This window comes from Crinia signifera, chromosome 3 (genome assembly GCF_055691185.1).
Source record: "Crinia signifera chromosome 3, ASM5569118v1, whole genome shotgun sequence".
Lineage (NCBI taxonomy): Eukaryota > Metazoa > Chordata > Amphibia > Anura > Myobatrachidae > Crinia > Crinia signifera.
The window spans coordinates 29,100,398-29,116,972 of record NC_139219.1 but is presented as its reverse complement, the minus strand read 5'-3'; the positions used below and the strand labels follow the sequence as shown (position 1 = coordinate 29,116,972).

General features: G+C 49.0%; 1 protein-coding gene across 6 annotated transcripts in view; it reads right to left on the bottom strand.

The window, feature by feature from the left end:
- ENAH (ENAH actin regulator) overlaps window positions 1–16,575 on the bottom strand; it is a 55,867-nt gene that overhangs the window by 25,008 nt on the left and 14,284 nt on the right. For 3 of the 6 annotated variants that reach the window (XM_083175553.1, XM_083175556.1, XM_083175558.1), the window contains exons 2-3: window positions 11,250–11,415; window positions 1,843–2,029 (exon numbers count right to left, since the gene is read on the bottom strand). In XM_083175553.1, coding sequence (XP_083031679.1) covers window positions 1,843–2,029; window positions 11,250–11,415 — 353 coding nt within the window. The remainder of the gene's footprint in view (window positions 1–1,842; window positions 2,030–11,249; window positions 11,416–16,575) is intronic. The other 3 variants (XM_083175554.1, XM_083175557.1, XM_083175559.1) reach the window with 1 other exon arrangement.

Below are 16,575 nucleotides of genomic sequence, written 5' to 3'. Positions count from 1 at the left end.
TTGTCTCTATTTATATAATTCTTAATTCTAAACAGAATATTCGGTCGGTGGTTCACATTACGCCTATGGCCCAGTGGAGCCTACAATCCACATTCCTCACCACATGGACACAAAGAAGGATACAATTCTTTGCAGGAAGACAAACACCCTGAGGAAACGCTCACAATAATAATGGTATACATTAAAGAATGACCGATTGCTGTAACAACCATATACCCAACTGGGAAATTCTAGTATAAGGCAATTACAATGTAAAGCAAGTAATTTGCTGACTAATTATCTGCGTATTACCTAACTTTAGACACGCCGTACAATACGCTCCGCGAGCGATCCCCTTAAACTGCCGGGTGAGCGATACGGTGCATATACACTGAGCGACAGTGATCAGTGATGTCATCGGGTCCCCACTCCATACATGCTGACGAGCTGCAGGTACAGATCAGGGTGAGTGACCCACGGGAGCGAGTATTGTTAACAGCGTACAAACTGGGCGTAATTGCATAGTGTGTATACACCTTTAGTCTATGGTAACATTAGCAGCAACCACTTGACAATATTGGCAATGAGTTTGCTATAAACCTCACTTGAGGCACGAGCCACTGTGCCTCTGTGAGGTCACTAGTGAGGCAATAGGCTGAATATTAGGTCTAGCCCACAACAGGACTATAAGCCTAGGGTAAGAACTGTATGAGAGTGTTTGCTATCTGCAGGAGAGAGGAAACGGCAGAGACAGCATCAGTGGACGTCCCATCTCCATCCGAGCGTGACGGCATCAGACAGTGGAGGGCTTGTGACCAAGCATTCCTCTGGCAGGGGACAAGCTGGCAGCTCCCAACCACATCTAACACCCAGCTCGGAGCCAGGACACGCCAGCTCTGCCTTTCCTCATACGTGAGGTTTTAAGTTTGGTGAGGGGAGAGAGCACAGTGAATCTACAGAGAACAATGCAGGAACGTCCTACTGTAGACCCCGCGGCAGCCTCTCTCTGTCCAACTGTCACTTTTCATGGTTGCACAATCATACACAAGGGCCCTGATTCTGGTTCACTCGCAAAAGCAAATTCTCTCTCTAATGGACAACACCATGCTGCACTGCAGATGGGGCAGATGTAACATGTGCAGACAGTTATATTTGGGTTAGTTATTTGGTTTCTATACAGGGTATACTGTCTGCTTTATGTTTACACTGCAATAAAGATATCCGTTTGAAGGACAAACCCCACCCATATATAACTTTCTCTGCAGAGGTTACATCTGCCTACCTGCAGTGCAGCATGGTTTTGTCCATTAGAGAATTTGCTTTTGCAAGTGAACCAGAAATCGGGCCTAATATCCGATTCTTCCGACAATTACAGAAGTACATGCAGATTCACGCTCACACACCAGTACAATCCACCATTCGTTCTGCAATCCTCATCTCTTGAAACCGTCAGCTGAAACGGGTGTGACCGCAGCAGCATTGGGCACAATGATTGTGTGCACAGACACTTCCAGGTCCTGTCCCACACGGAACCATCACAGCTGATGAATACTAGGTCGGCCATCAGTTCTCTTTTGATAACACAAGATCGTAGGTTTGTATAAACCCAAGACATCTCATAACAGGTCGGGAACTGGAAAACCTGCCTGATTACTGTATAGGTGTGTACCCAGCTTGGCTAAATGGATGACTGGTCGGTACAACCAAACGTAATGCATTAACGCCAACCTGACAAACGACAAACCTCACTGCGCGGACATATCAGAACACAATCGTACTGGTTTCTATGTAAATCGGCTCGAGCGGGATACTGAGGAGGTGTAAAGGGTGCAGTAGTCAGTAAGTAATATATATAGTGCGCACTTTGCTCACCCGAGTCCTGGGAGTTCAGCACCTCGAGCGCGTGCATCATGGCACTTGCAAATACATTGGCATCTTCTTTGCTCCCAAAATTGAGCCCGTACACCTGCCTTGCGTCCCGCCACTGGTGAAAGGTCTGGGTGGCTTGGTTGTACTTCAGCCCCTTAGGAATGGCACAGTTGATCACCACCTAAACCACACAAACAATAGGATTAGAACACAGGTAAAACCACACGCACACAGCTCCACCCAGTGACACAATGCAGAACGTCAGGTTCCCCTTGGTGAAAGCGACAACAGAGTAATGCTGGGTACTCACCAGGACGACTAGGGCCCGATCCCCTCAATCTAGATCTAATTCCGACCAATTGGATGTAGATTGTGTGCTGATTGGGCCCTTTTCTGTTCTGGTGTGGACCGATACCGATCCGATGCGCGGTCCCGCGGGTCGGTCGGTCGTTCGTTATTGAGATCCTACCTGCTGCAGGTAGGATCTCAATGACGACCATACAGCCGGGTGCGGGTCGCCATCGGATCGGACCCGCGCGTCACCGTGAGCGGGTCGGACGAGACACTGATGACCCGCTCACGATGTGCATCGTGAGCGGGTCGCCCTGGTGTGTACCCTACATAACCCTCAGCTCCGTAATGGAAGCTGGTTAGTATCGCTATACACCCCCGGACCCAGAAGGAACAACCAGACCAGGAACATTTCTCTAATAGGCCACACCAATAAAATAAATTGTCTGCAGATCACAGGTAAATGTTGGTTCTCGGACATAAAAAAAAATGCAGATTTATTTTCAGTTCAATTAATTTTTTTTAATTCTTAGGTAATTATCTTCTATACTAATGAAAGTGACAGAAATTGTACCGAAACACAGACAACCAGATAACCCCTGTGCACTAATGCTGCAGGATACTGTACAGCCGGCATGGCCAAACTTTGGCCCTCCAGCAATTGTGAAACTACAAGTCCCAGCATGCCTTGCCACTGTTTTGCTATTAGGGAATGCTAAAACTATGACAAGGCATGTGTGTGTAGTTTCACAACAGCTGGATGTGCTGTACAGTAACAATACATTTATAGTAGATATTCTACTTTGACTTTTCTCTCAGTGGTCCGCACGCAGCTGTCATATGGTACACAAGTGCATTACCATCAGTGAAATAAATTCCACACTATGACAGAAAGCAATATAATAGACATACACAGTACTGTAAAGGTGGCCATACATCAGGAAGACCGGTCTTTACAATCATGATTGTGTCCAATTTCCCTTCAACTCCCTGGCAGTCCTTGGTGGTTTTTGGACACACAATGTACTTATAATCTGTCATACAATCAGTCATACAATCCATCTGCTGCATGATTGTAGGATTGAAGCTTCATTTAAATAGGGGGGCTGGCCTACTAGGATCAAAAGGATAGGAGTACCAAAAATCCATTTTTTTTTTATTTAAATTTACAGGCTGCCAGCAACTACCAATCTGCTCACATCTGCTGTGTTATGCCATTATTAAATAGCCCTAATGAAGCAATCCTCTGAAACGGTCTGTAAAAGGACATCCACCGCTCTTCAGCCACCCGCCCGTCTGCCACTTGGAAACTTCTGCGGCTCCCGGCATCTTCACTGCCACAGGCCGCCCGGAAGCTGCACCTCAATTCTCTGCTAGTCAGGGAGGGGGTGTCACATGACTCTGGTTGTATGAGCCATCTAAAGACAGATTGCATGTGCTTAAAAGTACATGCAATCTGCTCCCAATCCCAACTGATTTGACAGGCAGCACGCCAGATCAGCGGACCAATCCTCCAACCTCCCGGGGCTGGCACTGTATGATTGTGTGCAAACAATCTGCATACAATCCATTTTACAATCCATTGAGATTGTATGATTGCTTTCTGATGTATGGCCACCTTAAAGTGTACAGATCCAGGACCGAAAGGAGAAGAGTAGAGGAGGAGAGGAGAAACAACGGCAACTGCACTGAACACTGAGTGGGGGTAGAAACAAAACCTCGAAAGTGCTTACTGGCAACATTATAAAAATTGACTTAAGTCCTGTATATATGTATAGAACACATTTTATACATTTAGAACTATCCTAGTCATTAATGAATGTTGTATCTGCAATAATTACAACCCATCTCTGCACTATTTCTTTCTTTTATCCACATGAGCGGTTCCAATTGACCTACGGTTACATCCATACACAGATTGAATCCCGTCACACACTTTATATAACACATAGGAACCATTTGGATCTGGCAGAAGCTGAAGTGTTTGGTAAAGTGAATGTGACTGAGGGGGGGGGGGGGGGGGGGGTGGGTGTGTTTCTACTGCACTCATCACATCTTCAGTGTCGCTACTGTCTGTGGAATGTTCATATCTTCCAGCTCCCACAGGGAATGTGTTTAAATTTAAACAAGGGAGATAACAAGTTAATCACTGAACGACCAGCAGGAAGAAACCGCTTAATCCATGGCAGGGACCGTAGCACAAGTCCAGGGAGCACTACACCGGTTTACAATCATTAACCATAGGGGTGACACAAAAGTCACTAAAAATGAAAAATGTGGGGGTCACGACATAGCTGTAAGTCAGCAAACATATCCGGTGACATCCCAGCATGGATCATTGGATAGATTGGATAGACAGCAACGAGGTTGACAACACTAGGTCGACATTCATGAAGGTCGACATGGTTTTTTTTTTTAGTCCCGAATGTCAACAGTTGACATGGAAACAAAACTTAGAAATGTGCACGCCATGCTTCGGGCACAATATTTTATTCTCCCACCATGCCCTAGTGGGTGGTAGGGAATGAAATACCGCCTGTCAGCACATGTCTGTTCCATAGAAAACGTAAAAAACCTCATGTCGACCTAGTGACCGTATTCCCCCCAGCATCCGGGCAGCAAAGCTCAAGGGTGTAACTACCATAGGTGCAGGGAGTGCAGCTGCTATGGGGCCAGAGCTGAGAGGGGCCACCTTCCCTGTCACAGTTACATGTGTTATATACAGGGGTAGCTACCATAGGTGCAGCTGCTATGGGGCCCAGAGCTGAGAGCGGCCACCTTCCCTGTCACAGTTACATGTGTTATATACAGGGTGTAGCTACCATAGGAGCAGGGGGTGCAGCTGCTATGGGGCCCAGAGCTGAGAGGGGCCACCTTCCCTGTCACAGTTACATGTGTTATATACAGGGATGTAGCTACCATAGGTGCAGGGGGTGCAGCTGCTATGGGGCCCAGAGCTGAGAGGGGCCACCTTCCCTGTCACAGTTACATGTGTTATATACAGGGTGTAGCTACCATAGGTGCAGGGGGTGCAGCTGCTATGGGGCCCAGAGCTGAGAGGGGCCACCTTCCCTGTCACAGTTACATGTGTTATATACAGGGGTGTAGCTACCATAGGTGCAGGGGTGCAGCTGCTATGGGGCCCAGAGCTGAGAGGGGCCACCTTCCCTGTCACAGTTACATGTGTTATATACAGGGGTGTAGCTACCATAGGTGCAGGGAGTGCAGCTGATATGGGCCCAGAGCTGAGAGGGGCCACCTTCCCTGTCACATGTGTTATATACAGGGATGTAGCTACCATAGGTGCAGGGAGTGCAGCTGCTATGGGGCCCAGAGCTGAGGGGGGCCACCTTCCCTGTCACAGTTACATGTGTTATATACAGGGTGTAGCTACCATAGGTGCAGGGGGTGCAGCTGCTATGGGACACAGAGCTGAGAGGGGCCACATCCCTGTCACAGTTACACGTGTTATATACAGGGGTGTAGCTACCATAGGTGCAGGGAGTGCAGCTGCTATGGGGCCAGAGCTGAGAGGGGCCACCTTCCCTGTCACAGTAACATGTGTTATATACAGGGATGTAGCTACCATAGGTGCAGGGAGTGCAGCTGCTATGGGGCCCAGAGCTGAGGGGGGCCACCTTCCCTGTCACAGTTACATGTATTATATACAGGGATGTAGCTACCATAGGTGCAGGGAGTGCAGCTGCTATGGGGCCAGAGCTGAGAGGGGCCACCTTCCCTGTCACAGTTACATGTGTTATATACAGGGGTGTAGCTACCATAGGTGCAGGGAGTGCAGCTGCTATGGGGCCCAGAGCTGAGAGGGGCCACCTTCCCTGTCACAGTTACATGTGTTATATACAGGGTGTAGCTACCATAGGTGCAGGGAGTGTAGCTGCTATGGGGCCCAGAGCTGAGAGGGGCCACCTTCCCTGTCACAGTTACATGTGTTATATACAGGGGTGTAGCTACCATAGGTGCATTGAGTTCTGCTGCTATGGGGCCCAGAGAAGAAAGGGGCCACCTTCTCTGCCAAAGCTACAGGTGTTGCATACAATTTTCACCACAGGGTGATACATGGGGGCCCTTACAATATTTTGCTATGGGGCCTACAAATATCTAGTTACGGCACTGGTCAAGCTGCCAGGCTGGACATTTCACAGGAATTTAAGACGAGACCTATAAGGACTAGGTTTACATAACAAGGGGTGAGTCAATGTTCTTTTAATGTGTGCCACAAAAGTGTCTGCGAGCAAAACTGCCAGCACCGGCAGCCGTTTCCTCCTGAACAGAGCAACAATTGAATGGCTCCATGGTGTTTCCGCCACAGACAGCCAATGGTGCAAACAACTGAATTCCCCCAACAGACTTGTGTTTGGATTGCAAGATGGTAACGAAACAAATCCGTTTTAACTGGGGAAAGGTCCCACCTTGTAGGAGATTTTGACTAGCTAGTCAAAATCTCCTGCCAAAATCTCACAGTGTGTACAGGGCTTTATAGTCTTGGGCTGTGTAATGCTGGGTACGCAGCAGAACGGTTTAGGCTTAATTCCACCAATTTCAACGCGTCAAATGACCGATTGGATGTAAATAGCGCAGATGACAGAACAGGCGGCGTATGTAGATGATGCAGCTCGCTGGCGCCCTCACTGCAGCCAGTGAGCTGCGTCATCTGCTCCCGCCGCCTGTGTGGATCCCCGGCCTGCACCGAGGACCAGCAACCCGGGGTGAGTACTCTCCACCGAAGGGTCCCCATCCCTGCTCTAGAAGATAACAGATGGGTTCTAATTGGTTGCCCTTAGCAACATCCCATCTACTAATTTCTAGATGGTGCTTAATAAATGAGCAGGTTTTGATCGGTTGCCCATAGCATTGGTTGTCCATCTTCAATAGAATTCCCATCTTAGTAAATAAACCACTGAGAACTATCGCACAAACTTTTCGTACCCACAGCAGTAATCAGAGGTGTGGAATATTTTTAGGATACTGTCCGTTTAAATTTAGGATCAGAACAATGTGAACATTCGTAATCTCTCCTGCAGCTCAATCATCCGTCCCCCCCATTACTGTTCCGCACTGCGAGTTACAACCTTGAACTTACCTTGACCACATTCTCACAGCTGACAAAACAGCTTCACACTTTACACACAAATGCCTCTCATAACTCACTGTGTGATAACCGCACCTTTACACGCAGAGTGTGGGAACACATCCACACTCACACCACAGCAAGCATGAGCCCTCAGGTTCTGCAGAGAGCCACAGCAGGACCCACATGGCAGCTATACATGTGCTGAAACCCATGTCCCCAGTACGGGCTACACGGAGGAGAAAGTAACATGTGCAGCGTTTCTATTCCCTCTCTGCTGAATCCGATTAACAGTATGGTGGCCGATACAGAGTAGACGTTCCGTCCATCTGCAGAGCTTGCATTGCCTAGATTCGCACAGTGAGCACTTGACAAGTAACGGAGTCTTACCCATTGCAGTCCCATCTACAGTTTGGGTGGAAAACATAGAACTGGGGTGTGACGAGACACTCACATTAGCGGAGTTCTGCGAGGGTGTGTCCTCTGCAGAGACAGAGGAGGGTATTCGATGTCCGGTCATGTCACCCTGTCCCATGCTCGGTCGGCTCGCCTCTCATTTTGCAGGCGGGATTCAATGTCCCGTCTGCCAAGCGCCGAGAAGGGGGCGTGGCAGCGAGAAGCGGATGGAAATAGACGAGCTGCGGCCGTGAGCTCGACACTTCCTGCCCGTTCTCTGCAAAATAAGCCCAACTGTTCTAATGTCGGACTTGTTTTGCCGGGAAGACCGCATTGATTAGGCTCTCGCCACTATTTCCGACGGAGGAAATAGCGGCGGCGGATTGAATATCCCCCAGAACCTTCTGCACCTAGTAGAGAAGGGTTTCCACAATCCAGGATTTAAGGGTCTCACATTATTGCTATTTAAACCCTTTGATTGCCCTTTTGAGAAGCCCGTAAACCACTGCTTAACCCCCTAGAATGACAGAAGAGGCATTTACACGGTTTTAGTTTGGTCTATCGGCAACCAACACAAAATGCTACAAAACAGTGTGGAGTTTGTATGTCCTCACCACGTTTTACAGTCCTCTCCCAACAGTTGAACCTTAGACCCGTATTCCGCTAGTGTTGACGTTTGTGCCGTAGAGAATTAGATTGTAAGCTCCCCCGCGGCAGGCGGGCAGGAAGTGTTGCAGTTGATCACACATTGCTTGTATAACATTATATAAATTAATAATATCTTCTATTAAAGCACAACTATCAATGTATTTGTGTAATCCACTTAGAACGCCTTCTGTGAATGAGTATAATAAATAGCAGCACTTTCCTCCTGTTAGAGGGGATCAGGTGATCACCGCTCCATAACCGTATACACGTTTAAGCCATTTGAAGTTACATGTTCCGTTATTATTATTATTGTATAAAGGAGGAAGCACATTTCATTCTCTCTCCGCAGCACCTGACTGTGCGGAGTAACCGCCTGCTGTGTATCACAATACATACAGGAGGCGGATGAAAAACAAGGAGGGCGTTTACGTCCGGGGGGTTGGGTGGGGAATTGGCGGACAAACTAAAACCTATAAAAAAAAAACTCAGTACTTCTGTATTATCACGGTGCCACCCTATGCTACGTTTTCAGCGTCAGTAGTCAGTGTAGCCCAATGGCTGCCTAGCGTAGTCAGCATAGTGTCCCCGCGACAGCCCTGCATAGTCAGTGTAGTGTCCCAGTCAGGCAGCGTAGTCACCGTACTGTCCCCGGCATCCCTGGCAAGCCTAGTGAGCGCCTCTCACACACAATGCCAGTAACTGCCAGATCCCCTGCGCTGGCGAACGCGGGCAGAGGGATGATCATGTGGGCGCCGGCGGAGAGGCGCTCCATCTGCCTGAGACGAACGAGCATCTCATACGCTTGTGTGTCTAAGTAATTCTTGCGGCAGGATACAGCAACCCTGCCCGTGTCCGCTTCAGGGAGACGGTCAGGGTTAGGGGTTTGTTAGCACATGCGTCTCATGCACAATAAAGGAGGCATTTGCCAGTGCTCCATGATACATACTGGCAAATGCCTCCATTTCAAACCCCCACGATCCACGCCAGCCCGAAGCGTGGCGAGGGGCAGCGGTACGCGTCCTCCCGACCTGTTCATACCCCACTATCCACGTCGACGTGGAGTTGACTTTATAAAGTGTGGCGAGCACAGCGAGCCACCGAGCCCGAAGCGTGACCAGCGTAGCGAGCCCCGCGAGGGGACACGGATTATGTGACGTGTAATCCGCGTCCGCTCGCGATTCATCAGGCTCAGTGGGTCGCTGCGCTCGTCACACTTTATAAAGTCAACTCCACGCCGCTTCGGGCTGGCATGGATAGTGGGGGGTGCGTCAGGAACACATTCACACCTGTCATGTCAGGCAGGTTAAAAATGGTCAATGGTTCCCACACAACGCTAACTACGTAAGCTCCGGCTAGCCACGAATGTACTGACTGCGCTGGCCACGGGAACACTACGCTAACTACGTAAGCTCCGGCTAGCCACGAATGTACTGACTGCGCTGGCCACGGGAACACTACGCTAACTACGTAAGCTCCAGCTAGCCACGAACGTACTGACTGCGCTGATTCTGACAGGGACACTACGCTAACTACGTAAGCTCCGGCTAGCCACGAACGTACTGACTGCGCTGGCCACGGGAACACTACGCTAACTACGTAAGCTCCGGCTAGCCACGAATGTACTGACTGCGCTGGCCACGGGAACACTACGCTAACTACGCAAGCTCCAGCTAGCCACGAATGTACTGACTGCGCTGGCCGCGGGACCACTACGCTAACTACGTAAGCTCCAGCTAGCCACGAATGTACTGACTGCGCTGGCCGCGGGACCACTACGCTAACTACGTAAGCTCCGGCTAGCCACGAACATACTGACTGCGCTGGCCACGGGAACACTACGCTAACTACGTAAGCTCCGGCTAGCCACGAATGTACTGACTGCGCTGGCCACGGGAACACTACGCTAACTACGTAAGCTCCAGCTAGCCACGAATGTACTGACTGCGCTGGCCGCGGGACCACTACGCTAACTACGTAAGCTCCGGCTAGCCACGAACGTACTGACTGCGCTGGCCACGGGAACACTACGCTAACTACGTAAGCTCCGGCTAGCCACGAACGTACTGACTGCGCTGGCCGCGGGACCACTACGCTGATTCTGACAGGGACACTACGCTAACTACGTAAGCTCCTGCTAGCCACGAACGTACTGACTGCGCTGGCCGTGGGACCACTACGCTAACTACGTAAGCTCCGGCTAGCCAAGAACGTACTGACTGCGCTGGCCGCGGGACCACTACGCTGATTCTGACAGGGACACTACGCTAACTACATAAGCTCCGGCTAGCCACGAACGTACTGACTGCGCTGGCCACGGGAACACTACGCTACTTCTGACAGGGACACTACGCTAACTACAGAAGCTCGGGCTAGCCACGAACGTACTGACGGCGCTGGCCGTGGGACCGCTACGCTAACTACGTAAGCACCAACTAGCCACGAACGTACTGACTGCGCTGGCCGCGGGACCACTACGCTGATTCTGACAGGGACACTACGCTAACTACATAAGCTCCGGCTAGCCACGAACGTACTGACTGCGCTGGCCGTGGGACCACTACGCTAACTACGTAAGCTCCGGCTAGCCAAGAACGTACTGACTGCGCTGGCCACGGGAACACTACGCTACTTCTGACAGGGACACTACGCTAACTACATAAGCTCCGGCTAGCCACGAACGTACTGACTGCGCTGGCCGCGGGACCACTACGCTTATTCTGACAGGGACACTACGCTAACTACGTAAGCTCCGGCTAGCCATGGGAACACTACGCTGATACGGGCGCCGTGATAATACACAAGTACCAAGCACTCTTAATTCCAGAGAATTTTCTAGAAAGCAACAATACAAAGCTAAAATTGGTTACAGTATAAAGAATCCTGAGGTGGGCCACGCCAGTCTGGGCAAGACGGAGCAGGAAGCGGGCGTGGAAGGTGAGGCGGCTACACGTGGAAGGTGAATGCGTGTCAGACGTACCTGGTGATCCTGGATTTTCCTGCCCACGACCCTGAACGTGTTGTTTCCTGTGTGGTGATAGATATGGACTCTGCTAAACCCCGTTGAGCCGCCGGCTGGTATCCATTTTTTGTTGGCATCGTCGTAAACCATTACAGCAGCCCGGGCTTGGCAGATGCTCTGTTCACTGCAAGGACATAAAAACAGGCTATATTTAGTTTCATTAGCTTTTCCCTTGCAGTCAAGCACTATGTCACAATTGCATACAATCTTAGCATATTAGTAGGTACAGCAGCTATTTATTTCAGGGTGAACTGAATGTACCGGAGCTGTATCAACGGCAGCCACTCGCGGTCAAGCTTCCGATGCAGAGATTATATGCGGCACAAAGCGCAGAGGAGGCGGGACGTCTCGTCTTAGCAACGGTCTCTGCAAATTAATACGGGCCATCAGAAAAGCCATAAAGAGTTGGGCCGTGAAGAACCAGCATCATATCACCAGTCCCCACATATGGAGGCTGGGGGGAAAATAAATTTGAAACTGCCTCTAACTGCACTGCTGCAAATACCGTGGACGCCACCGTTTGAAAAATGACAGTTAGGAGTTGATTGGCTGGTGCATTATCACCTTCTACTTTATCTCCCAACTTTATCTCCTCACCAGGCTTAATACATCTGCCCCTTTGTACAGCAAGCTGCTGTCAGGCAATCCTATAGCCAAAATCACTTTGTGAACATATCATAGAATCCATGTACAACGGTCAAAGCCAAAGGCTATTTAACACCATAATAAAAAAAAAATGTGCATTATATAAAATTGGTAGAGGAAATTGGATTTAGCCAGGCTCGGCACTACGGAGACACGGGAATGGACATCCCGGCGTGTTCTGTGGGTTAATACCAGATTATGAAATTTTTAGGCTTCCCACTAGTGAAAGCACAGCGATACCACATCACCAGAGACACGATGCCACAACAGGATGCAGAGACGCTCATACTGGAAACCACAACTAGCAACCACTCACACTGTAGTTACTATCGGGCATGCTCGAAGAACATTCACGTTCAAGACCTGTGTTTTGGGAGAAGGGGAAACGTCGCCGGTAAGATTAGGAGTCAGACGAGAAATTCCACCGCAGGTATTCAATCTGGTATTCCGACTGTTGGAATCCCGGGGCCATTTTCAGGTTGGTCCAACCGTAACTCGACAGCCGGAGTTCTGGCTGTGGAGTGTCGGAAGGTCCGTGGATTGGTGAAACCGGATGCAGATTGGCGAAAAACGGCCGTGAATTCGACAATCTGCGGCCATTTCCGGCAAAACAGATCCAATTTTTTTTAAAAAGTCGGATCTGACAGCCTTCAATGCGGTCGTTAAGTGTAGATATTTCCCCTGTCAGAAAATATCATTGCAGATCGAATACCCCCCCCCCCCCCTTTGTGTGCTACCATCTTTTGGGACCACAGCGATGATCCTAAAGCACCACAGGATTGGAGAAAACCCGACTATCAGGAGCTGGTAATAAACTGAGCTGTCTAGCATTCCTGGAAGAGGCCCTAGTCCTAGGACATATGCCCAATACTCCAGTGTTCCTCAATAGCCCCATGATTTCATTTGATGTATTTTAATGTGATTATTTTCATGCGAGTCATTTTGTGATAATAAATTGTATAAAGGGAGAAAACCGTGGTATTATACATTACAGCCAGCGCCGGTATACCAGGTTTTCTGTTTCCTCGTTAGAGGGCTGACCACCCTCTTACCAGTTTGCACATCTCAATATATCTTGCTCTTATTTCTATACAAACTACAGTAACTGGTAATATGTTCCTGGAAGAGAGACAATTACACCCACACACGCCATGTCCTCCTCCCGCTGGCTTCATGCTGCATTGCACAATGTAACCTGCAGAGGTCCCACCTCTAACCTGTCCGTACAGGCTCGTCACACAAGTTACATTCATAAATGCTCACAAGTCAGAACTATTACAGACGCAGTACCAGCTATGGCTGTTACACCACAACCCCCCCTCCCCCTGGGTGACAAACGTGATGCGGCTAGACCAGTTATTCAATTATTGTTATTTAAAGGGAACCACCCCAGAGAGAAGGGTTTTTTCCCCCACAGCATCCAAGAATGCACTGAATATAAAGAAGAAACCGAAGCTCACAGACATTAATATACACGTGTCTCCAGTAAAATGGCGGCGCGACTGGCACTGGATTCCTAACACTCATGTTACACCTCTGAAGTCTTACAGGTAAACTTACGGATGTTTTTAAAAATTAAAAGAGGATGTTGCCCATAGCAACCAGATCCTATCATTCCTCTATTGCAGGCATGTCCAACGTTGGCCCCCCAGATGTTTTGAAACTACACATCCCAGGATGCTTTGCCACAGTTTTGCTATTAGAGAATGCTAAAACTATTGCAAAGCATGCTGGGATGTGTAGTTTCACAACATCTGGAGGGCCAACATTGGACAGGCCTGCTCTATTGCATTCTAGAAACTGAGACAGAATCTGATGGTTGCTACAGGCAACAACCTCTTTCTTTTCAGAGGCTTTAGTAAATGTACCGCTCAGTGAAACGGGTATATGGGTCACTGGGTCGGCCAAATTAAGGTCGACATGCATTGGGTCAACCACAAAAAGGTAGACCGTGCATAGATGACACATGAAAAAGATTGACATGGCTAAGTTCGACAGGATCAAAAGGTCAACACATGCATTAGGTCAACAAGGGGAAGGTCGACATTCGTTTGTCCCAAATGTCGACATGGACACCGAATCGGTGCACCGCTGCTCTTGCCATGCTTCGGACACTATTCTATTCTCCCTCCACGCCATAGTGGATGGTAGGGCATGAAACACCGGCCGTCGGCACGTTGGCTCAAGAAAAAAAAAGTGAAACGCTCATGTAGACATTTTGACTGTCGACCTTCGCATAGTCGACCTAATGCTTGCGTCGACATTTTGACCCTGTCAATCTAAGCCCTGTCAATCTATAGTGGTGGATCCAATGCGGGTTGACCTTAAGTGTCGACCTAACGACATATACCAGTGAACCTAAATCCTGGTGAATGTGATACCTGCTGGAAGAGCGTATGAGCGCAGCAGAAATCAGCGCTGAGCGCTACTCCCGCAGTACACGGCCCCTTTAAGATACGGGATTTTAGCAGGATCTATATCGGTCCATGTTTAAACAGGATCCTCTCGTTCCACATACTGCAGCAGCCAGAGAGGTGAGGAATGCGCCCATTCCCAAAAATAAACCAAACGCTGAAATTTTACTCTGCGGTAAGGCCCCGCCATCCCAAAACGGAGCCACGTCTAGTGCCGCGTATTGATTACAGTAAGATCCGGTAACTTCTAAAATAGACAAAACCCAACAATCGGGGAGATTTACATCTTCAGGGGCATGAAGGTTTAATACACTTACACAGGGGAGGAGGGGAAGAAAACGACACTGGGAATTCAATGGTCACCCAGTAGCAAGTATTAAAGATACCACTCCCCATGTCATATATAATCAGCATTATCTCGGTTTCCTCTCCATAGCAGGACTGGAATTCCCGGCAGGGGGTATTGGGATAGCTTTAGCAGGCCTTCTGCATGCACAGAAAATAAGGATGGACGCTGCAGCCCTGGAATTTAAAACGCAACAAGACGGCTCACCAGATCTGTCCGGAGTGGCGCCTCACCTGTCACAGATAGAGGTAACATTACCGGTTAGTTACCTTTAGGAAGTGTTGGGTATCAGTTGCACAGGATCTATGGCAGCTTGGGACCAGGTGAGCTGTGGAAACATTGTGCATGGGGAATAAATGCAACTATTGCCCAGTATGGCAGCTACCCGCATCTACACAGACACACTGTGCTCTGTATCATGGCAGATGTGCACAGGCACCAGCCCTTTCATTGGTGCAAGCTGCCATAAAATAGGCCTTTCCACCATTAATCTATACATAGCCCAGCATAATGTTTACACACCCTCGCTAAGCTTAGATGCCTGTGAGCACCATTACCAAGTGTTTCAGCCGCAAGCGATCAAGTTGCAGATGGCAGAGCGTAGTCCTCGCTTCGATGAGCTCAGCTACCGAGCATACGCAGAGCAGAGCCGCGCAGGTCCGTTCACCTCTGCATCAGCCCTTTAATATGCAAGTCACAATGTCCGACCCGATACGGCACATTAACAGGAGACAGTCACAGGACTGCATTATAAATCAGGACGATGAAGTCAAAGGGATTAAATTAGAGGCGGCATAACGAAGAAGAGTTCCAAATACAGGAGGGGCAATGTTCATTCATAACGTCTATGAAGGAGGACAAAAAGAAAAATAGATGAATATTTTTAGCCAGACGCCAGAGTCCAACGATGGTGCCAACAGCAGCAGCGGAATATGCCAGGGAAGGACAGGTCCCAGGAGAGGTGTCGTCAAGGCGCCTAATCAAACATTCTAACTACTGGATTATAAAACGGCTACTGAAATCTCCCTTAGCCTGAATATGCCATGTGACGCAAGACAGAGGGCGCCAGGGAGTCCGCAGGTCCCTGAACGACGCTACTGGTACCAGACATCTCTCACAAATGTGTCCTAGTGTCCAAGCATGAGAGCGAATCCATACATGGCAGCCCGTAGAACACAGACCTGGCTGACCGCTGGATGTTTAATATGGAAGGCAATGGAATATGCTGGGACTACACCATGTATGTCATAATCCTCCACTAGTCAGTCCCAAGTCAGACATGCATAGGGGGCATGAGAATGGCATTGGGGATTGGAATGGGAAAAGACACCGTGGTAAAAACAAATGGTGTCTGTGGGGATGAGGGGGGTTTGGCTCCAGTTCAGAACATGGGACCCCATGGGCTGACATAACAAAACTGCCTCAGAACAACATCCACGTGGAAATCTATTGGGAATAGTAACTCGTGGCAATCAGGGTGGAGCAGTGTCCAAAGCGTGGCAAGCAAAGAGGCCACAAGGCAGATCTTACTGTTCTGAAGCAGTTTAGTTATGGTAACCCAGGGGGGCCATGTTCTGAAATTGTACCAGAATGTTCAATCCTGGCATTTACCAGGTACAATACGGCAGTAAGTAAAATAGGAATGTAAACAGACGAGGCCGCTCTTTCAATTCCCGCCATCGCACATTATACCTCCACCAGCCAATCAGCTGCTACCTGTCATTTCTCAAACCCAGCCTGTAACATGGCAGGTAGGAGCTGATTGGCCGACTGTTTATCACTCTTCACCACTTTTTGAAGCTTGATAAATCTGGCCCTTAATGACGTACACAATTGTGGTTGTATCTCAGGAGGAAAGTGCCAGTGTTCCAGCATAGAA